At 43.7% G+C, this 24,272-nt stretch overlaps 1 protein-coding gene across 15 annotated transcripts in view; it reads right to left on the bottom strand.

Annotated features, from left to right (window-relative positions):
* The window catches only part of LOC141917857 (protein Hook homolog 3-like), a 170,464-nt gene that overhangs the window by 66,708 nt on the left and 79,484 nt on the right, over nt 1-24,272 (bottom strand). For 13 of the 15 annotated variants that reach the window (XM_074811453.1, XM_074811463.1, XM_074811454.1 and 10 more), the window contains 7 exons: nt 24,089-24,229; nt 22,921-23,122; nt 20,632-20,742; nt 13,919-14,006; nt 7,300-7,369; nt 4,349-4,528; nt 2,298-2,385 (listed from right to left, as the gene is read on the bottom strand). In XM_074811453.1, coding sequence (XP_074667554.1) covers nt 2,298-2,385; nt 4,349-4,528; nt 7,300-7,369; nt 13,919-14,006; nt 20,632-20,742; nt 22,921-23,122; nt 24,089-24,229 — 880 coding nt within the window. The remainder of the gene's footprint in view (nt 1-2,297; nt 2,386-4,348; nt 4,529-7,299; nt 7,370-13,918; nt 14,007-20,631; nt 20,743-22,920; nt 23,123-24,088; nt 24,230-24,272) is intronic. The other 2 variants (XM_074811455.1, XM_074811461.1) reach the window with 1 other exon arrangement.

Below are 24,272 nucleotides of genomic sequence, written 5' to 3'. Positions count from 1 at the left end.
TGATCTGTGTGGCCAGCCATGTATATATGTGGTATATGTGCTCTGTATGCATATGTTTACTGGGAATATATCTTCAGCCTCGCTATTGGTTGGACCCAGAGACATGGAGCTGTGGCAGCCTCATCTCTCTCGGGCTGATGGATCTGGCCTGATTTCCCCTAACAGATTTAACAGGTTGGCCCCTGCTTTGAGTAGGAAGGTGGACCAGACATCCAGACCCCTAAAGGTACCTTCCAACTTAAAGTATTTTGTGATTCTACATTTCCTTTTCTGCTCGTTTAAGAGTACGTGTAGGCAAATATTCAGAACCCAACAAGATAGGTCCATGGGGGTAGTGCCTATATATCACCACTGGTGTGGTCAAATTTATACTGAAGCTAGGAATGCAGCTGGTGCATCATGAGCTTCAACTCTGCCTGGTACCTGCATCAGGCTGTACAGTTCCATATGAAAACCTGTGCTAGCATGGTTTTGCTACTAGCTGAACCCAAACCAGTTCAGAATATACCTACATGGGCTGTAGTCAATCCTTTAAGTGCACTGTAGACATATCTTAAATCACTGTCTAAATCAAGGCCTCAAACAGGGCCAGATTTAAAATTACAATAAATAAAGGTATATTAGATTAGACTGAGATTATTTACAATACTCTCCACATCTGAGAATAGCTTTCATAAACACATTGCTCAAAAAGTAAATCACAAACCAAAGCTTTATATGTCAACTGCTGAAAATAACAAAACTCATGAGAAAAAAAAAAAGACCTGTCTTATCAATAAATGCTTTCTCTGTGTTCCTAAACCATAAAAGTGAAGTTTCATTTTCTGGTACATACATATAATAGGCTAGGTGCGTTTTAAGAAATATCATTAGAAGTTTTCAGGAGAATGTTAAATTTAGCAATATTACAATCAAACTTGTCAAATGGAACTGCTAAAAACTCCTCTGTCTGTATTCACTAATCCTGAATTTCAAGAATATTTAAATGCATTCCTTGACAAGACCGGGTGAAATCTTGACTCTACTGAAGTAAACAGAGGTTTTCCTCTTGATTTTCAGTAGGACCATGATTTGCCTTCAGCTCCCACAACTTTTCTTGCCAGAGTGGAGCTGAGAGCAACAAAGATCCTTTTTCCGAGAGACTAACAGCATGTCAGTAAAGCTGTATTAGTCTTCATGCCAATACCAAAATATCAGTGCTCTGATCTCACTGAGCTAACAAGGCAGGAATGTTTATGAGAGCATGAGAAAGGTGGAGACTTAGCTGGCTGCATTACTTAGGCTGTTGCACTGCTGAGGAAGCCCTAAGATTTCTCAGCCTTTCGTACACGCATAACAGAATCAATATCAATTGGGTTGGGCTTTTTGAGACTTCCTACATCAAAATGATAGTGATAGTGTTAGTAATAAGGGTTCCACTCAACTGGACACTATAAAATGGTGCTCCTGTTAAGGATGCTAAAGACCAAAGGTTCTGTTGAGTCTGTTTACCACAAAACATGTAACCAAGACAGCAAAGAATATCATGGAATGACATAATAGTATAGACCCATTTTAAAACAAATTATAAGTTGTTTCTTAAGAGCATTTTTCTAAATAGGAAATCACTGCTTTCAGGATAGTTCTATAGCTTCTACTCTCAAATAAGGGAGGTGGCAAATAAAATTTTCAGTGGAAGATTAGAATTTGTATTCCCACACTAACTCTGTGTCAATGTCTTTATTTTAAATATTAAAATGTACAGTATCTAGGTATAAAGAAATAGAAAATATTGCACTGTGTTAAAGGACTGCTCATCTGACTTTTTTTGTTTTGGCTTGCATGACATCTTGCATTAGAAATACACATTTATATCAGCAATTACTGGGTTTCCACTGGCAAGAAAGGTATTTACTACAATGAAGAACAGTTAAACAAATATACCTTGGGATATTTTACTAAGAAATGGAAAATCAATGTATCCTTAATTTCTTATAAATGTCTCTGTTCTAATTACAGATTTTAAAATGATACTGAGTTTACTACTGGAATGGACACATTGATGGGAAAAAAATTTACTTAATTCCTTTTCAACAAAGAAAGTTTTTATTTATTCTAGACAAACATTTCATTTTACATTTCTCATTGAGAAAAATACAGTTTAAATGTAAGGCCATAACAGCACATATGGAAAGCTACCAGAAATCTCCATCTGCATTATTTCTTCATCATGTAACAAGCAGGAGATATTATGTAAAGCTGAAAGGTAGGATAATAGCAATTACTTGAACATAAGTTTTACATACGTTTCTACTTACATCTTCAGCTTTTGAACCTTGCTCCTGCAAAGACTTCTGTAGTTCTTCAACCTGGGACTGTACTTCTAGCAGTCTCTGATTTACCAGCCTAGGAAATAGATAAAACTTTACTTTTCAGAAACAACTAATTACAACATGATGAAATCCAAGATGTTTAGTGTCCAGCATTATCAGGACATCTATGCAAGAGATACAACACTATTTCTTTATTCAAAATTGCATTGGGTTTATGTGACAAGGTTTTGGTAGTGGGGGGAGGGGGGCTGCAGGGGTAGCATCTGTGAGAAGAAGCCAGGGGCTGTCCTATGCTGGACACAGCTGGTTCCAGCTGGCTCTGCAACAGACCTACCACTGGTCAAAGCTGAGCCAATCAGAGAAGCTGGTGGCACTTCTGAGAAAACATATTTAAGAAAGAGCAAAACACTGCCTGGGAATGAGGAATGAGGAAAAAAGCATGAGAAAAAATCCTGCAGACACCAAGGTCAGAGAAGAAGGAGGGAGAGGAGGTGCTCCAGGTGTCGGAGCAGATATTCCCCTGCAGCTTGTGGAAAGGACCACAGTGGACCAGGTATTCCCTGCAGCCTGTGGAGAGGACCATGCCAGAGCAGATATCCACACTGCAGCCCATGGAGGACCACATGCCAGAACAGGTGGATATTCCCCGAAGGACCTGGGGCACAGGAGACATGGGGAATGAAGGGTTGCAGTCAGTCCATAAAGGTTCCTCTCTGCCACTCCTTCTTCCTGATGCTTTTTCCCTGCTCCAGCATGAGTCCTTCCACAGGCTGCAGTCTTTCAGGAAAAATCTGCTCCAGCGTGGGTTCTCCATGGGCTGCAATTCCTTCAGGAAATATCCAACTTCTCCAGCATGAGGTCCTCCATGGCCTGCAGGAAAATCTCTACTCCGATGCCTGGAACACCTCCTCCTTCTCTGACCTTAGTGTTCATGCTGCTGTTTCTCACTCTCTTTTTTTCTCTCTTCCTCTGCATGTCCAGCATTTTTGCCCTTTCTTAAATATGTTTTCACAGAGGTATCACCAACTTTACCGATTGGCTCAGCTTTGGCCTGATGCAGAGCCAGCTGGAACTGGCTGTGACTGGTCTAAGATTCTTTCTGGTGACTTTGTCCTCGTTGTGATGGTTTAGCCCCTGCCGGGGTCTGAGACCACGCGGCCGCTGCCCCTCCCCCACAAAGGGAGTGAAATACAAAGCCCCAAGACTGAAATAAGGAAAGGTTTAATACAACAGTGCAATAGCAACACAACAAACAACAACAATAACAATAACAGTAATAGTGATAGCAATGAACAGAGCAAAATAGCTACCAAATACAGCAGTTTGAAGCACGATGTACAAAACCACGAGTGCACCGCGCTCCTGCGCCAGGAAAAATGTGACCTGCCAGGATGTGAGTCCCATGGTATCTGAATAACCCGGCTAGAGCTCCCCCCCACTGCTGGGGAAACTTAACCCTATCCTGGTTAAACCAGGACACTCGTTGATCACAGTATTCTGTGGATGAAGCAAGACAGCTAAAACCTATTGCATACTACAGTAAGAGAAAATTCAGTACATAAAATCATGGAAAATTTTTTATCACCCTAAACTTCCATAAAATATTCAGTATTACAAAATCTAGATCATCTTGACAGCAGCTCTAACACCTGTGAACATACTTTTAAAGAACAAAATAGGAAACAGAAGGGAAAATGGAAAATGTACAGGGAATGGGTAGTAGGGAAGATAAGGGATTCTTTTTGTTACACTTGCTTTACAGAAGGAGAAGCTGAAGTAATATATGGTTCCTTCTGTGAGCCTTTGCATCATTCCAATTGCAATCTATTACAGAATTCTTCATCCCACACTGCAGGCTCTAGATACTGAAACAAAATTGAATGACTGAGTAGACTCGCAGGCTGGTTGAGATACTTTTTGATAGGGCTAACGACACTTTTTTACAAAAGGAACTTGGCCCTGACAACAGTCTGCTAAAACAGAAGCGCATGGCATTGTTAGGAAAGTCACTGGAACAGAGAACAATACTTCCTTACCTGTTCTCTGTCTCCAATTCATTCTTCCGTAAATTTGTACCATCAAGCAAGCTCTGCAACAAGGTGATCTTTTCATTGTCAGAACCTTCTTGGTTCAGCTTTAACATCTTGTTCTCATGCTGAAGGCGAATGAGTTTCTCCCTAAACAAATAAAATCTACTAGAAGAAGCTTGCCATTCTCTATAAAGAATAAAACAGTTTACCACAGGATGTGTTAAGATAACATAAAGATCTTTACCAGTTTTAGAAATAGATGAAACTACAACTGACTCTTAATCTCTAAATTCAAACTTGATTAAAGAAGCTGCAATTGTACAAAACATAGAAGAGGAACATTGCCTGAGGGCCCAGATTAGATCTGAGAACAAGGTCCAACAGACTGATGGGTAGTAAGCAGAGTTGGGTATCTGGGTATCAAAGGATACAGGTTGTAAACTTAGCTATCAATAAACTACTGCATGAACCTGGGCAAGTCACTTCCCTCCTCTTGGTCTTCCCCCCTGCAGCCCCCACGAATGTCACTGTATTGAGTCTGGCAGGGATGGAATTAACTTTCTTCATACAAGCCCATATGGTGCTGTGTTTTGGATTTGTGGCTAAAACAGTGTTGATAACATGCTAATATTTCGGCTATTGCAGGACGGTGCTTGCACAGAGTCAAGGTTTTCTTTTTTTCCCACTCAGCTCCAGCCCAGCCAGTAAGCTGGGGGTGGGCAAGAGGTTGGGAGAGGACACAGATAGACAGTTGACCTGAATTGTACAAAGGGATATTCCATACCATATAACGTCATGATCAGCAATAAAAACTAGGGTAGAGGAAGAAGGGGGTGGGTTGTTGTATTTTGTTTGGAGACTGGCTCGGTGTCCTGGTTTCGGCTGGGACAGAGTTAATTTTCCTTCTTAGTAGCTAGTAGTGCTGTGTTTTGGATTCAGCATGGGATTTGGTATGAGAAGAATGCTGATAATACACTGATGTGTTCAGCTGTTGCTAAGAGATCAAGGACTCTCCAACTCCCTATGTCCTGCCCGTGTGCAGGTGTACAAGAAGCTGGGAGGGAGCACGGCCAGAGCACCAGACCAAAATTAGCCAATGAAATATTCCATATCATGTAATGTCATGCTCAGGATATAAAGGAGGGTCAGCCAGGAAGGAGGGGGTTCTCTCTCACTTCTGGGACTGTGATTGAAGGATCTTGGCTTTTTGGGATTGCTGGCCGGGAAGGAGATGGGTGTCAGTCGGCAGGTGGTGAGCAATCGCAGTGTGCATTACCCCTTTGTACTTTCGTTTATTGTTATTATTTTATTTTATTACAATTATTAAACTGTTTTAATCTCAACCTATAAGTCTCCCTTTCCCTCTCCAATTGTTCTCACCCATCCCCTGGGCAGAAGCAGGGTGAGAGAGTGACTGCGTGGTGTTTGGCTGCTGGCCGGGTTCAAACCATGACACTGGGCATTGGTCTGCTTGTGGGAGGTGATGAGTAATTGCCTTTGCACCACTTGGGGCTTTTTTTCCCTCTTTCCTTCACCTATTAAACTGCCTTTATCTTGACCCATGAGTTTTCTTGCTTTTGTTCTTCCTGTACTCTCCCCTGTCCCTTTGGGGTAGGGCAGGGGAGAGTGAGCAAGTAGCTGTATGGGTGCTTAGCTGCTGCCCAGGGTCAACCCACAACAGTCACTTCACTTGTTTATTATTTAGAACAAGTCCAACCAACAGCTCATAGACTAAATTCACCTTGTGAAAGAAACACTTTCACCTAGTCTACAATTTTTCTCTATGGGATGAGAAAAGATGGTTGAACAGAAAATCTTGTCTGAATGGCCAGATACTCTTTTTGCTAGCTTACAGTGGAAAGACCCAAACTCTGTTGTCATGGAGAAGATAGGAAAGCAGCAGTAGCTGTTCCTATGGGTGGGAAACCCTCCCACCAGCAACAGAGGCCTCCTTCAACCTTCACACTTCATTAGAAGCAGTGGCAGCAGCCCAGCTCTGTAGATCAGGAAGAAGCAGTCTTCCCAGCTCAGCCACTGCTACTGTCCATCTTTCTGAAGTAAGCAAGGAGGCCAGAATAGATGTATGTTAATCTGAAACCCAGATTCTGGAGCTGCTGAAGGTAAAGAGGCAGTGAACTCTACATGGCTGTGCCTGGGTATTTACAGCATTTAGGATCCTGCTCTCTCCTATGCAAATCATTTGAATGTTCATGCAATAACCCCCTACTTTTGTAATACTGCCTCAAAGCATTACTCTCCTCTGCTGCTAGAGAACAAAACTGAAAGGAACTACTCTTGTAGCAATGCACAGCAATGCAGCTGGAAGAGAAACAACTTTTTTCTGTTATTACTTAACTAGCAAAATATCCTTTAACTACTCTAAAAAGTTTCTGGAACCCATATGCAGCTTTCCAAATGTTGAAATAGTTGTACCAACATTTGCAGAGGAAAAAATGAGCTCCTAAAGAGCTTGCAGACTTCTGAGATGTGAGTGGCCCTTAATGACTTCAAGTTACAGTGATACCAGGCACCCTGGCAAGGCTAAACACAGACTGCATTATCTTAAACCACAGTGATTTTCAGTCCTGTCTCTTCTCTTTCTTTCTAATAGTGCATGGCTGTCCTAATGCCATAACGCAAATGCATTTTAAAATCTATTCTTAATTTTGGCAATTTTAATGTTTTTCCCCATATAATAACAATATATGCCATTGTTACAAATATTTTTGTCCATTAATGCACATAAGAAGTTTCTCCTTTTGAAACAAGAAAAACTTGAGAGATGTCAAGTGAATATTGTCTATAAGCATAAAGGGTGCTGTTCTATGGAAATCCAAAGGGAAGGAGAAGAACAAACATGAATCTTAGAATTTTTCAGACACTGAAAACCAGATGGGAATGGTCATTTATGTGCACATTCTAAGGCTTAGACAGAATAAAAATATGAGTTAACTTACTTGATTTCAGGAGTAACAATTTCCACTGCTAGACTGTCTGAAGGTTCATGGCTTCCCAGGGGCATCAGTGCTGTGTCAGGAAAAGAAAGAGATATAAAGTTTACCAGAAAGAACAGTAAATTTCTTTTAAAAGATCAGGAATAAACTTTGTTCTACAAGTTGATAGATTTAGAGTAATGCTCTTGAGTAATACAAATTTCAGGCCTCTAGTAACACAACACAACACAACACAACATAACACAAAACAATTTGGAGAATAATCACTGTTCCTATGTTCACCCATTCTGGAGAAGTGATTTTATGGTGAATGGTTTACTGATGGGTTTATATAAGAATTAAAAATCTGTGCAACATAACACATGGAAATAAATTGCAGCATATGAACAATTATGTAGGCATCAGGAAATTGTTACATAGTATTCTTTGGAGATGAGAGAGGTGTTGAGCATGACTATTCAGAAATCAAATTCCTGGGGTAGGGAGTGTGGTGGTTTAGCCCCTGCCGGGGTCTGAGACCACACGGCTGCTACCCCTCCCCCACAAAGGGAGTGAAATACAAAGCCCCGGGGCTGAGATAAGGAGAGGTTTAATACAACAGAGCAACAGCGACACAACAAACAACAACAATAACAATAACAGTAATAACAATGAACAGAGCAAAGTATATACTGATACAGCAGTGAGAGAACCGGCTGCACCAACCCACGCGATCACCGATTCTTCCCGCGCTCGCGCCAGGATGTGACATCAGCATGGCTTATGAATAACCCGGCTAGAGCTTCCCCCCCTCTGCTGGGGAAACTTAACCCTATCCTGGCTAAACCAGGACATAATCCACCCCTTTATTCTATACCATCTGCGTCACGTCCAGCTGCCACTTAGCAATTAGCATTGACAAAGAAAAATTAACAAAAGCACAGTATAATTCACGGTGTGTTTTCACCCACAATCAAGTCCCCTTGTGGCACGCATCGGACCTCTCCATCCTTCTGCATCACCCACCAGGTGCACCCAGGTCCTCGAGCAAAAACAATCCCGTGGATGGGTTTGCCTTTGCCCGGCGCAGGACTAACCCAGACCATTTTTCCCAGCAGGTCCCTCATGCGCACCACAGGGACTTTATCCCCATCTACAACACGTGGAAGTTTTGACTGAGCCGGGCCAGCTCGATTGGCAGATCCTCTTGTGTTGACTAACCAAGTGGCCTTTGTCAGATGTGTGTCCCAGTGTTTGAAGGTTCCACCCCCCATTGCTCTCAATGGAGTTTTTAACAGTCCATTGTAGCGCTCGATCTTCCCAGAGGCTGGTGCGTGGTAGGGGATGTGGTAGACGCACTCGATGCCGTGTTCTTCTGCCCAGGCATCTATGAGGTTATTTCGGAAGTGAGTCCCATTGTCCGACTCAATCCTCTCTGGGGTGCCGTGTTGCCACAGGACTCGCTCTTCAAGGCCCAGGATGGTGTTCTGAGCAGTGGCGTGGGACACTGGATAAGTTTCGAGCCACCCAGTGGTTGCTTCCATCATTGTGAGCACGTGACGCTTGCCTCGGCGGGTCTGTGGCAGTGTGATGTAGTCGATCTGCCAGGCCTCTCCATATTTATATTTCATCCATCGATCTTCATTCCACTGGGGCTTCACCCGTTTGGCTTGTTTGATTGCAGCACACATCTCACATCCATGGATGATCTCTGCAATGGTGTCAATGGTGAGGTCCACCCCTCGATCTCGAGCCCACCTATATGTTGCATCTCTGCCTTGGTGGCCCGAGGTCTCACGGGCCCACTGGGCTATGAACAGGTCACCTTTACGCTGCCAGTCCAAGTCCACCTGAGCCACTTCGATCTTAGCAGCCTGGTCCGCCTGCTGGTTGTGTTGATGTTCATCAGTGGCTCGACTCTTGGGTATATGGGCGTCCACATGGCGCACCTTCACAACGAGGTTCTCCACCCGGGCTGCAATGTCCTGCCATACTTCAGCGGCCCAGATGGGTCTGCCCTTGCGTTGCCAGTTGCTCTGTTTCCATTGCTGCAACCACATCCACAGGGCACTTGCCATCACCCACGAGTCAGTGTAGATATAGAGCCTCGGCCACTTTTCTCGCTCAGCAATCTCCAAAGCCAATTGGATGGCTTTCACCTCTGCGAACTGGCTTGATTCACCTTGTCCCTCAACAGCTTCAGTGGTTTCTCGTGTGGGATGCCACACCGCGGCCTTCCATCGTTGATGTTTTCCCACAATACGGCAAGACCCATCAGTGAACAGGGCATATCGTTTCTCCTCCTCTGGCAGCTCGTTATATGGTGGGGCCTCCTCAGCACATTTCACCTCTTGTTCTGGTGACATCCCAGCATCTTTGCTCTCTGGCCAGTTTATGATCATTTCTACTAATCCTGGGGGGTCGAGGTTCCCTATTCGAGCCCGTTGTGTTATCAACGCAACCCATTTACTCCACGTGGCATCTGTTGCATGATGTGTGGAGGGAGCCTTTCCTTTGAACATCCATCCCAGCACCGGCAGTCGGGGTGCCAGGAGGAGCTGTGTCTCAGTGCCGACCACTTCTGAGGCAGCTCGAATTCCTTCGTACGCTGCCAGTATCTCCTTCTCAGTCAGGGTATAGTTAGCTTCAGAGCCTTTGTATCCCCGGCTCCAAAAGCCTAGAGGTCGGCCTCGGGATTCCCCAGGTGCTCTCTGCCAAAGGCTCCAGGAAGGGCCATTCTCCCCGGCTGCGGTGTAGAGCACGTTCTTAATCTCCTGCCCTGTCCGGACTGGCCCGAGGGCCACTGCCTGGGTAATCTCCTGCTTAATTTGTTCAAAGGCTTGTTGTTGCTCTGGGCCCCATTTAAAATCGTTCTTCTTGCGGGTTACGTGGTAGAGAGGGCTCACAATCAGGCTGTAGTTTGGGATGTGCATCCTCCAGAACCCCACAGCGCCCAGGAAAGACTGAGTCTCCTTTTTAGTGGTTGGTGGGGCCATGGCTGTTATCTTGTTTATCACCTCCATTGGGATGTGGTGATGCCCATCTTGCCATTTTATTCCTAGGAACTGAATCTCCCTTCCAGGCCCCTTAACTTTCTGTTGCTTGATGGCAAAACCAGCCTTCAGGAGGATTTCAATTACCTTCTTTCCTTTCTCAAAGACTTCCTCAGCTGTGTCCCCCCATACAATGATATCATCAATGAACTGCAGGTGTTCTGGAGCCCCACCTTTCTCCAGTGCAGTATGGACCAGTCTATGGCAAATGGTGGAGCTGTTTCCACCCCTGGGGCAATCAATTCCAGGTGTACTGGATACCCCTCCAAGTGAATGCAAACTGTGGCCTGCACTCTGGTGCTATTGGAATGGAGAAAAACGCGTTAGCGATGTCAATCGTGGCGTACCACTTGGCTGCCTTCGACTCCAGCTCATACTGGAGCTCTAGCATGTCCGGCACTGCAGCACTCATCGCTGGCGTAACTTCATTCAGGCCACGGTAGTCCACGGTCAGTCTCCATTCGCCATTAGGTTTTCTCACTGGCCACATAGGGCTGTTGAAAGGTGAATGAGTCTTGCTGATCACCTTCTGGCTTTCTAGTCAACGGATCAGCTGGTGGATGGGGACCAGGGAATCTCGGTTAGTGCGGTACTGCCGGCGGTGCACCGTCTTGGTGGCAATTGGCACTCGCTGCTCTTCAACCTTAAGCAACCCCACCACAGAGGGGTCCTCTGAGAGGCCGGGTAAGGTGGACAATTGCTCAACCCCCTCCAGGGCAGCTATACCAAAGGCCCACCAGTACCCTTTTGGGTCTTTAAAGTACCCTCTCCTGAGGTAGTCTATACCTAGGATGCACGGGGCATCTGGGCCAGTCACAATGGGGTGCTTATGTCAGTCCTTCCCAGTTAAGCTTACTTCAGCCTCTAATAGGGTCAGCTGTTGGGACCCCCCTGTCACTCCGGAGATGCAGATGGATTCGACCCCACTGTGGCTTAATGGCATCAGGGTGCACTGTGCGCCAGTGTCTACCAAGGCCTTATATTCTTGTGGGTCTGATGAGCCAGGCCATCGGATCCACACCTTCCAGTAAATCCGATTATCCCTTTCCTCCACCTGGCTGGAGGCAGGGCCCCTCTAATCCTGCTCACCATCACTCACTTGATCTAAGAGTGACTCTTGCAAGAATGACTTCCTAGTCCCCTCAAGAGGGTCAAGCATACTGTTGGCCATTCTATTCTGTCTGGGGGATTTCCGACTAGACACTGGAGCTGCATCTCTCTCGGAAGACTCCCCTTTCATGGTGGTCTTCCCTTTCAGTTGCTGTACTCGTGCAGCTAGGGCGGGAGTGGGCTGTCCATGCCACCTCCTCATGTTTTCCCCATGGTCGCGGAGGAAGAACCACAGGGTGCCCCGTGGTGTGTGTCTTCCACTGCCCTTCTCTTGGGTGGGGAAGCTCCTGCTTCTAATAGCTGAGACATCAGCCCGTGCAGGTGGAACGTAGGACATGTCCTGTTCCACTTTCTGGAGCCTCTGAGACAGTTCCTCTACAGCTGAAACCAAAGCATGTTGGAAGGAAGGGAGACTTCCCTCGTAGTGCCGGAGCTGGATAATCACTTCGTCCACTGTCTGAGTCTGGGTGTCTCGCCATCAGGACGCTACTGCTAATGCTTTGGAATGTCCCTCTGGTCCACTTTGCAGGAACTTCCGCCACATCAGCTGTGTGCAAGGGGCCTGATCTGGATCCATTGGTGACTGCTCATCATTCAGATCACCATAGACCATGTCAAACACAGCCAATTCCCTGAGGTTTTGAATGCCTTTCTCCATGTCGGTCCACTTGCCTAACCGACATAGAGCATCATCCTTGTAGGGGTACCTCTCCCTCACAGCGAGCAGGAGTCGCTTCCAAAGGCTGAGGGTTTGAGCCTGTTTCCCTATTGCCTTGTCAATACCAGCCTGCTTGGCTAAAGGTCCCACCTGCTTGGCCTCTCTCCCCTCCAATTCCAAACCAGCAGCTCCACTATCCCAGCATCGGAGTAGCCAGGTGCAAATTTGCTCGCCTGCAATGCGGCTGAAATCCTTCCGCATATCTCGCAACTCACTCAGGGATAGAGATCGGATGGTTACCTCCGGCTCTTCCTCCTGCTCTCGTGATGGGCCTGGTTCATTATCACCCTGTACATTGCGAGGGGATTTTTTGGTATATTTGGTTTTCCGTATCAGGGCGACTGATATTGGTACTGCTTGTCCCTCTGGCCCAGCTGCTGTACCAGCATGTTCACTTTCAGACCCTGCAGCCCCTTGTCCCCCTTGAGGGCAGTGAACAGTGTTAAAAATGACACGGTAAGCATGGGCAAGCCCCCAGCACATCGCAAGGATTTGTGTCTCCCGGGATTTGTCAGATTGGCGGCACACCTTTTCCAAACACTCCACCAGTTTATCAGGACTCTGCACTTGTTTGGGAGTGAAATCCCAAAGCATTGGGGGTGACCACTGACTCAGGCACTTGCCCATCTTTTCCCACACACCTTGTCATTTATAACTATCTGCCCTCGGGGCAGGTTTCCGGGTGGTGCCATTATTGGAGAAATACCCCATGGCCCAAAACAAGATCTGGCAGACATTAAGAAAGCATTGTACTGTGAACACAGTGGCCAGGAGGCTCCAGGGATAGCTGAAACTCTCAAAAACCGAGAGAATCTCTTCCCCTGGCTCACCCATAGAGGGTTTGAGACCCTTAACAAAAGCCCAGGCAGCAAACAGGTACCGGTTCACCCCCACAAACAGCGATACGAGCCCATTATAAGCAGTTTGCAGCCAATACAGCAAAACAAGACCCTTGACACATTTTCCACCAAGAACAAACACCAGCACTGGGAATGCACAATGGATATGAGGATTAATCCAGCCCCACCACACAAGCAAGTTGGTCAGCATTGCAAACGTTTCTTATCAAACAAATGCAAATAAAAACAGAAAAATTACACCTAACAGATTGCTCTAACACACCTTCTCCTTTTGTCCTTATCTCAGTCTTCTCCAGCCCTACGTTGGGATCCAAAGTTGTGGTGGTTTAGCCCCTGCCGGGGTCTGAGACCATGCGGCCGCTGCCCCTCCCCCACAAAGGGAGTGAAATACAAAGCCCCGAGACTGAGATAAGGAGAGGTTTAATACAACAGAGCAACAGCAACACAACAAACAATAACAATAAGAATAACAGTGATAACAATGAACAGAGCAAAGTATATACCGATACAGCAGTGAGAGAACCGGCTGTGCCAACCCACGCGATCACCGATTCTTCCCGCGCTCGCGCCCGGATGTGATGTCAGCATGGTATATGAATAACCCGGCTAGAGCTTCCCCCCACTGCTGGGGAAACTTAACCCTATCCTGGCTAAACCAGGACAGGGAGAAACATTTCCTAAAACCACCATATTTGGGAAGAGACTAAACATGAAAAATTTCAGTCCAACTGAAAGTTTAGTGAGTTCATAAGCATTTGAAAACAAAGTAATACCAAAAGTGGTTTTTGAGATTAGCTGAATTTTAGGTTTATTATCTGCTAAAGACAGACATATCCAATACTCTCTGGAAGACCTCTGTGCACTTTAGAAAATATATATTTAATCTCCTTTTTTTGTCTTACCTGTAGTGGTGAGTTGACCCTCCTGTGCTTGTACACATCGGAGCTCTTCAATAGTTTCTTTTAAAGAATCTCTTTCTGCTCTTAATCTCTGAATAATAGGAACAATAATATTAGTCTTGGCACTACAGATGCATCCTTAACACTAAGCAGATTGCCACATGGCATAGCATCAACACTTAAAAAAGAATTTATATGTAACTCAAGAGATGATTTTCATGTCAAGGCATTTCAACTTATTTCAGTATAGAATAAAGACCAACTACTTCCTGGAAAACAGCAAATCTTTAAGAAGGTTTGCTGCTGCATATTATACTTGTTGGGCTAAAGATATCAGAATGTAAGCTTGCAAAATCACAGAATCACAGAATGGTTGTGGTTGGAAGGGACCTCTGGAGGTCATCTGGTCCAATGCCCCTGATCAAGCAGGGCCACCTAGAGACGGTTACTCATGTCCAGACCATCTCCAGACAGCTTTTAAATATCTCCAAGTATGGAGATTACACAACCTCTCTGGGCAACCTGTTCCAGTGCTCAGTCACTCTCACAGAAAAAAAGTGTTTATGATGTTCAGACAGAACCTCATTTGTTTCCGTTTGTGCCTGTTGCCTCTTTTCTTGTCACTGGGCACCACTGAAAAGAGCCTGGTTCCATCCTCTTTGCACCCTCCAGTAGCTCCATATCTCTCATATACTGAGGAGCCTGAAACTGGACTCCAGGTGTGGCCTCACCAGTGCTGAATAAAGAGGAAGGATCACCTCCCTCGACCTGCTGGTAACACTCCTCTTAATGCAGCTCAGGATACCATTTACCCTTTTTGCTGCTGCCAGGTGCCCACCAAGCCACTCTATCGCTCCCCTCCTCAGCGAGACAGGGGGGAGAAAATAAGATTAAAAACTCATGGGTTAAGATAAAGGCAGTTGAATAAGAAAAATCAAAGGCTGCATACGGAACCAAAGGAAACAAACAAAAAATTATTCTCTACTTCGCATAAGCAGGCAATGTCCAGCCACTTCCTGGGAAGTAGGGCCTCAGTACATCCATTGGGACCACTTACCTGTCTTCCTTTTCCCCTCACACATAGTTGGCTCCAAGGGAAAAGCAAGTGAGCTAAAATACCATAGGCTACTTTTCCCTTACCAAGGAAAGCAAGATTCATTAGACAAGAGGAGGGAAATGTAAGGTAGCTGGGGGATATACAGAGTCAACACAACAGATGATCTACACTAACTTGATACTGTTACTGATTGTTACTGATTTGTTATTAATTTGAGTTGATGATTTTTGGTGATTTTGATAAGGAATGATTAGGACTAATCAATTAAATGGAATCTCACCGAAATATCAGGGTTTTTTATAGAAGATAGTGGTGTAATGTTTTAAGTAGTCATAGAGATGTTGTGTTTAGTTTAAAGTAACCATACAACCAGTTACGCTGCTGGATGAGGTACCATTGTTAGACTGTTTGGTAAGGATGATTTATTGCCCTATAGACCAGGATGTTCTAAAAGCTGTATTGTGAAAGGGTCTCAAAGTATGTTAAAATTGCAATGTGAGCCAAAGTCCTTGAGTCAAGGACATTGGAGGGTCTTTCTTTTGAGTCAGTGGTCCGTGGTGGTCACACAAGCAGCCCCCCGACTCATTTCAGGACTCAAGTGCGCATGACCAGAAAGAGGTGGGAATAAGAAAATGACTTATGGGAATAAGCATGTTTATATATGAGAACTTGATTGATATGTATGACTGTATCCTATATAATCAGCATGTTACACGAGTTAGGTGTGTGTTGTTGGTGAGACGACTCCCCCTGCGCACCCAGCCGTTAATAAAGGAGTGTCTGCTTATCTACATCCCATTGGTGTCGACAAGTTATTTTATCCCATTTTGGTGAAAGTTTCTGGCGACCCAGATGGGACCTCGCTGAAAGAGACCGGAGGAGTCGGGGACCTGATCGGTTCCAGCTGGCACCAAAGAATTCTCGGGGATACCCATCGATCCCTGATCCATAAGGCTCTTTGCGACGTCCCCTGGAATTGGTAAGACACTTCTTCTATTTGGTTTGGTTTGGGAAGTCTGCCTGTCAGACGCAGCAAAAGCTGCACAGGGTTGGACAAAGGGTACCCATTTGGATTGGGAGCCGAGGCGTCTGCCCATAAGACATAAGCGAAAGCTATTGCAGGGTTGGACATCACATTGGTGTTGCTAAGTTCTTTTATCCCGTTTTGGTGACAATACTGTCACTTTTCTAACAGTGGTTAGACAGCCATTCCCCTTCCTCCTCCTGATCTGCTTCACTGGCTTTGCCATCATCTGAGCATTTCAGACATGGAAGGAAACTAGTTGTTTCAGGCTCAATCCAAAGACAACTGAAGAACTGTAGTGGACCATCCTAGAGTGTAGATACGTTGACTCAGGCCTGTATGCTCCCATTGCCAGTAAGGGAAAGGAAAGGAAGCTACACGTAGCACCAGGTTAGTAGCCCAAAAGAATCTTAAGACTCCAACATAAGAGCAGAAGGTGACAATTTATGTAAAAATCAAGGCAGTAGTCTGCTCTAGAACTACGATGTGTCCCATGTCACTAAGAGTTCTAGGACAGCCCTTAGCTCTGTGTAGGTACAGAGTTGTGTTGGCTGGTAGCTGCTCAAACCAGACACAAGTTAACCCAAATGGATTCAGGACTTGTGATCCATTTAGCAAACAGCACTTTGGTGAGATGCATCAGGGGCTTGTGTTGTCTGAACATTGCATGGCTAACTCTGGTTTAACTGTTGGTTCAACCTGAATATAGTGGGCATGCTGACTGTATGAACAGACATTTCACAAAACCCTTAAGATTATAAAGCTTGGATTGGTTTTACCATTGCAGTAAAAAGAGCCACTCAGCAGGGAACACTGCAGAGTTTGATACTGGCAGCCAGAAAATACCTTGAAGTTGATTACTGAAAAGCAAGAATATTTTAAACCTGAAAGATCACAAGAGAAACAGGCAGCTGAGAACCTGAAATGTCAGGTAGCAGAAAGAGAAGAGTTACAGGTACAGAAAACTACTTTGAGGAACAGAAAAAGCACTAGGGCTGCAATCAGTGGTAGAAGTGCTTGTGGCAGATAATGAAGAAAAAGTTAACTCATCAAATTGCATGGGTATCTATCAGACAACGCAACATATATAGAAAATTCCAAGACAGATTATTATTAAAGATGTCAATCACATACTATCATAGAATCATAGAATCATTCAGGTTGGAAAAGACCCTTGGGATCATCGAGTCCAACCATCAGCCCTATTCTACAAAGTTCTCCCCTACACTGTCATGGTTTAAGCCCAGAGTGCAACTGAGCACCACGCAGCCACTCGCTCATTCCTTCCCCGTCAGGGATGGGAAGGAGAAAATACAACAAAAGGCTGGGGAATCGAGACAAGAACAGGGAGGGGTGACTCACCAATTATGGTTATGGGCAAAAGACAGACTCGTTAGGGGAAGAAAAAAACCCACATCAATTTAATTTGAACACCACCACTAATTTACCAATCAAATCAGAGTAGGACAGTGAGAAATACAACCACATCTTAAAAACACTTTCCCCCCACTCCGCCCTTCTTCCCGGGCTCAGCTTTGTTCCCAATTTCTCTACCTCCTCCCTCCAAGCGGCGCAGGGGGGCAGGGGATGGGGGTTGTGGTCAATCCATCACCCGTTGTCTCTGCCGCTCCTTCCTCCTCAGGGGGACGATTCTTCACACTCTTCCCCTGCTCCTGCGTGGGGTCCCTCTCACAGCAGACAGTCCTCCACGAACTTTCTCCAACGTGAGTCCTTCCCACAGGCTGCAGCTCTTCACTAACTGCTCCAGCGTGGGTCCCTGCCGCAGGCTGCAGTCCTCCCAACAACAGACTGCTCCAGTGCGGGCTTCCGTCAGAGTCCCGGCCTTCTTCGGGTGCAGCCACCTGCTCTGGTGTGGGGTCCTCCACAGGCTGCAGGTGGGCACCTGCTCCACCATGGACCTCCATGGGCTTCACGGGGACAGCCTGCCCTCTCACCATGGGCTGCAGAGGAGTCTCTGCTCCAGCGCACCTCCCCCTCCTCCTCCTTTCTTTCTTCAACTGACCTGGTGTTTACATAGGTATTTCCCTCACTACTCCTCCCCCTCTCCAGGTTCCCCTTCTTAAATGTTATCACAGAGGTGGAGCCAACATTGCTGATTGGCTCAGCCTTGGCGGGTCTGACTTGGAGCTGGGGGAGCTTCTAGAAGCTTCTCACAGGAGCCACCTCTGTAGCCCCCTCCCCCGCTACCAAAACCCTGCCACACACAAACCCAATGCACATATTCTGACAGAACAGACACAAGGACAAAAATGAGTTCAATAGCTAACTAAAGTATAATTGACAAGATATCCCAATGTAACTTGTTATCTGTGATGGGCAATTTTAGTCATAGAAGCATAGAATGGTTTGGGTTGAAAGGGTTCAACTCTCCTGCCGTGGGCAGGGACACCTCTCACTAGATCAGGTTGCTCAAAGAGTCCTCCAACCTGACCTTGAACACTTCCAATGATGGAGCAACTGCAACTTGTCTGGGCAACCTGTTCCAGTGTCTCACCACACTCATCATAAAAAAATTTCTTCCTTATATCCATTCTAAACCTACCCTCTTTCAGTTTAAAACCATTGCCCCTGGTCCTGTCACTACAGGCCCTGGTAAAAAGTCTCTCTCCGTCTTTCTTATAAGCCCCCTTTATATATTGAAAGGCCAAAATAAGTTCTCCCTGAAGCCTCAGCCTTTCTCATAGGAGAGGTGTTGATCATTTTTGTGGCCCTCCTCTGGACCTGCTCCAACAGGTCCATGTCTTTTTTGTGCTGGGGACCCCAGAGCTGGATGCAGTACTCCAGGTGGGGTCTCATGAGAGCAGAGTAGAGGGGGAGATTCACCTCCCTCGACCTGCTGGCCATGCTTCTTTTCATGCAGCCCAGGATACTATTGGCTTTCTGGGCTGCAAGTGCACATTGATGGCTCATGTCCAATTGTTCATCCACCAGTATCCCCAAGTCCTTCTCTGCAGGGCTGCTCTCAATCCATTCATCCCCAGTCTGTACTGATATTGGGGATTGCCTCAATCCAGGTGCAGGACCTTGCACTTGGCCTTGTTGAACTTCATGAGGTTCACATGAACCCACTCCTCAAGCCTGTCAAGGTCCCTCTGGATGGCACATCCCTTCCCTCTAGGGAATCAACTGCACCACTCAGCTTGGTGTTGTCTGCAAACTTGCTGAGGGTGCACTCAGTCCCACTGTCTATGTCATTGATGCCACATTAAGATGCGACAATGAAGAAACAGAAAGAATAATGGGACTGAGAAAGAATAATAGGTTAAGAATCACTAACCAAAACACTGAGAGACTACTTTAGCTATGATATAGTTTTTACAGGCACCTATTCACTCAAAGGAATGTATTAAAAAGCAACGCTTCTTGCCAGGTGGCAAAACAGAAAACCATATCTGCAATGACTTGAAATGCAGGTCTTTCATACGAGATGAAAGGGTTTCCACCAAACAACAGGTAAGCCAAAAATACAAACTTCCCCTGAAATCTGTGATGGGGGTGGGAGGGGAGAAAACACAACATGACCTGGTAAAAAACAGGAAAGAAAATCAAAGCAAGAAATGAACAAGACTACTGTGAACCATTCCAATTTGAGAATGAGGAGCAGAAGAAAGTGATGACAAGGACAGGTATCCATAGTATTTAGCAAATTTGGGAATGTACAGAAATCTAAGACCTATGAGCAGAATATAACTGGGAGTTTTCAGCTCAAGTGCAAGACCTGGAAATTTATTAAAAGATTAGACATGAAATAGGATATCTTCAGGAAAGTGTCTATAAAGATTCTACTTGAAGGAAAAAACAGACTTACACTTCAAATAAGCCTGTGTAATTGCTAACTGAAAGTGTTGGCCATGTTTCATGTGGTACTTTAAAGTTCCCATATATAGACTCCCCCAAAAATGTCCACAAACAGAAACCAAACAGAAACCAACTGGCAAACAAACTAGAGTATGCCAAAGAAACATGGAGAATCATTCTTGGCAAGAGAGGGCAAGAGCAATCAACCTCAGTCTATTGGTGGCTTTGAGAGGAAGATAATAAACTGGCATCTATACTGCATATCCATAATGACACCAGAAAGTAAATCAGTGATTAGTGATCACAAGAGAAAGGGGAAATCACAATAGAGGACACATCCTTCTACAAGATTCCTAAACCTCTTGCTACAGAGGTCTTGATTTCACAGAGAGAAACATGCAAATGCTACCTCAAGGAACATTACTTTGGAAAAAAACCCACTTATGAGTTTAGTTCTAGGGAGATACTGCAAAAAACCTACTTTAGTTTCTCAGAATACATTACAATTATCTTTGGTATTTATTATCCTTTCCATGGTGAATGGTCACGAAACAACTTCAGACACTATATGTGAGGGCTTTTCCTCTTGAAAATCTGTTGCATATATTTTAATACAGTCACTTTATCCCATGCAATATAAACATTAAGTTTAAAAATGTGTTTGTACACAAACATTAGAAAATTTTAAGTGGAAAATAAAACTTATGAATTCAAAAAGCTCACCGTAAAAGCTTTTTTTGATAACCATAGCTCTGTGTAATAAAGGAAAAATGGTTGCTTTCACTACTACTAGAAAAATAATATAATGAAACTTACATCTTTTTCTTTTTGGAGGCTGTCTACTTTTTCTTTCAACCGTTTGCATTCATAATCTAGTTTATCAGCTTTCTTGGATTCTTCAGATAATCTGTTTTGCAATTCCACTGCCTGTGAGAGCAAGAAGCAGTCTGCAATTATTAACATTAAAAGGAAACATATGAAAGAAAGTAATTAATGACCATGTGCCATGAGGCAAATAAATATTTACCTACAGGACAGTGTAAAATTCTTTTTCATCAATTGATATATGTTTCAGTATAACCAAAAGAATTCAAATACTAGGCCTTAGCACAAATATAAGAATATAGGAATAGTAGAATAATCCTCCTACTTTCAGAGAAGCCAAGGAAAAGAAAAAACTCTCAATAAACCTTTTGTCATCTCTTTTTCTACAAACCTCACTCAGAAGTCAGGCACCATTTCATGCAGTTAGGTACATTTTCTTGTGCTTAGACATTTGTTATTGTTTATTAATACACAAACATGAAAATCCAGCTGCAGGCTCATTATCAGTTTTCTTTATTTCAAGGGGCAATATGTTCCTAACAAAATCTCGTAGATATTTTTCAAGCTGTAAGTTAGCAAAGAGCTTTTAAAACTAAAAAAAGAGAAGTATAAAAGCTTAGCAGAAGAGATCAGTGAGCACAAGACAACTCAGCGAAGTTCTCAGCCTTTACTAGTGTAGACTCAATCCCAGAATGTTAATAACATCACACAGAGTGTGAAAGCAGTAAACAGAGTAAAGACTGACTGGCAAACACATAAGCTGAATGAAGACTCAGCTGAAGATATATAATTAATTCTTATAGCAGGACACAGAGTTAGGGCTCCTGGAAACTAATTTGTTTGTGACATTTCATATTTATACTTTCTTCATTCATGTTTTGGTCTCAAAGGTGTATTCAAGAAGAGCCCAACTTTACAGACATTGAAGGAGAACAGACTGTGTGTTTGTTCTGAGACAGTGTGGTTAAAGTGAAAGAAACTCAGGTCTGCCAGATTAGAGGCCTGGGCTTTATTCCATCTCAGCCAGCAGTAGTTCCATACAACACATCAGCTCCTCAGTTGTAAAATCTCATCCATAAAATGTTGGGAATGAGGGAGAAGAAGAGATATTTTTGCAGATGCACAGCTTAGACATAAAGAACAAAGTTTCCCCTTTCAAAATCTGTATCATCATTGAAATAAGCATGATCAGATGCAAATATCAGGGATAACACAACTGTAATGGGTGCTCTGTTATTCAGAGGAATTATTCCTTTTATGAGCAAATGAGATATTAATGGTGTGTGAAAGAGTGCCTCCTTCCATATTTCCTTTTCCCTTTGATTGTATGTTACTTCAGCCTTTTTCTTATCCAAGTTCTGGTTTTTTTCTGGTGGAATCAATTTAACTATAATAACAATCAGCTCAGGGAGGTGCAAGCTGATTGCCCTACTTATCAAGATGGCCAAATGCAGGGAAATAGCTTTCAAGTTTGAGGGATGCACATCGCTCCAGGGCTTGAAATGCTCTTGGTGCCTATTTTTGTATCTTTCTTAATTCTGCTGTGGATTGACATGTAGGGACACCTGTAGTGTGACTATTCAAGGTTAAGGGAAGAATAAAGACAAGGCACTGTTCACATAAATCAAGCTCAAGCTGGCTCTGCAAAAAGGATCTCAGAATGATGGCAGGTCAATGTACTGCAGATGTGAAAAGGAGATATGCACATGTCCTCCACCTTTATAGAAATAATCACATCCCTCTCAGTGGAACAGGAAAATAAACAGATGTTCTCCACTCCCGAGGGCTCTGGTGATACACAAGGTACTTTTCTTGATGCATATATGCAACAAGGATGATATAGAGGAAGAAGGATGTATACTTTCTAGCCACAGATGGACAAATTCAGGTTAGAAACTTAAAGAAAAAAATCTTACTTAACCACTAGAATAACTTACCAAGACTATGGTGGATTCCCCACTGCTGGAAATTTTCAAGTAAAGAGTGAATGCTTTTTCTGAGAAAGAAGCTCTAATTCTAGCCCCACTACTGAACCTGAATTAGCAATAATTTGATAAACCTATGACTTTTTGAGAGGTAAGACTGTTCATTGACAAAAGTAACACAAACTTGACATAATGACCAATAAGCAATGTAGGGAGGGAAGAAGAAATAAGTATTTACAAAAGAAGCAAACACAAGGAGCTGCTTTTGTTTGTTTTTTACTTTGAGGTATAAGCTATGTTGCAAAGAAAAAATGTTGAGAAATGCATAGAATTATTGCATTGATGATGTTCTCACCTGTCTCTTGTATGTCTCCAGCTGGCTACGTGCTACATTGGCTTTCCTTAGTTCTTCCTCCAGGCTCACAGTGTTTTGCATGTACACCGTATTCTTCTCTTCTAATAGTTTCACTTGCCGCCGCAAATCACCCAGGTCTTCCAGTTTCTTTTTGTATGACTCTACCTGGCTTTCTAACTTAGCCACTTTATCAGAAGAATGCCTGGGAAGACAAGAGATAGAACATTAGTATCAAATCTGTACTTGAAAGACATTCCCAAACATCAAGGGAGCACAAGAACATCCTCACACACTACTAAATGTCTTGGTTTTCAAGTTGTCTGCTCCCCCCCCATTAGTTGACACAAAGTGCTGTTATCAGAAGTGCTTTCAAATGGCATAATTCTTCCTATAATTTCCTTATCTGCTTCCAATATTAATTAAAAAATAAATTGTTAACACTCCTACAATTCCAACCTATTTCCTTCCAACTCTAAATTTATCCTCAGAAGCCACTGCTTTACCAAAGTAAAGATAATATTTACTGCCCTTTACTTTTTTTTAAGACAACCAGGGATAAACATGTTCTGAAAAAGGAAATGGCAAATTTATGCTAACAGCTATTATATCCATTTCCCAAGCAGTCATACAGGATTGCCATAATAGCTTTGGAGTCTGAATCCTTTTTAAAAATGCAAGATAGGGCTCAGTTTATAATACATTCAAACAGAGTTTTCTCAATATTGGATCATTACTTTAAATTGTAACCAACTCCTAAATAATTCACAGCTTGATTGAAAACAAAAATTAGGAAAATATCCTCTAATTTGAAAATTTTCACAAACATTTCAAACACCCAAAACCTGTAAGCTAACAATAACAAATTAATCCCCACAGCCATACTCAACAGTATGAAACTAGAATGAATTCAGCTGAACTGAACTTTTTGGTACTTAGTAATCTGATGTCAGACTGCTTGACACACAAGTTAGAACCATCATTTTGATGGCCACAGAATGGCTTTTACTTAATTGCTTAAGAAGTGTTTTAATACATATCCATCCTTAAAACTATTACACCAAAATCTAATGAAGACTAAATTTAATTATATGAATTTTACTGTGAATTAAAAATATTTATATATTCTAAAAAAGAAAAAACAACCCAAAGCTAATGGAACATACTTTACCTGAGTACATCTATTTCATCCTTCAAAGACTGAGCCTCTTCTGCTAATGTACTAAGCTCTTCAGTCTGTTGTCTCAGTTCTGCAATTTCCTTTTCTAGTTCTTCAGAACGTATGCGATAGTCATCTTTGGCAGCTTCTAACCTGTACAATTGAAGTAAAACAGGACAACATGGTTGAGAGCCTC

This window comes from Strix aluco, chromosome W, assembly GCF_031877795.1.
Source record: "Strix aluco isolate bStrAlu1 chromosome W, bStrAlu1.hap1, whole genome shotgun sequence".
In the NCBI taxonomy this organism is placed as follows: Eukaryota; Metazoa; Chordata; class Aves; order Strigiformes; family Strigidae; genus Strix; species Strix aluco.
This window is presented reverse-complemented; position numbering and strand designations above follow the sequence as displayed.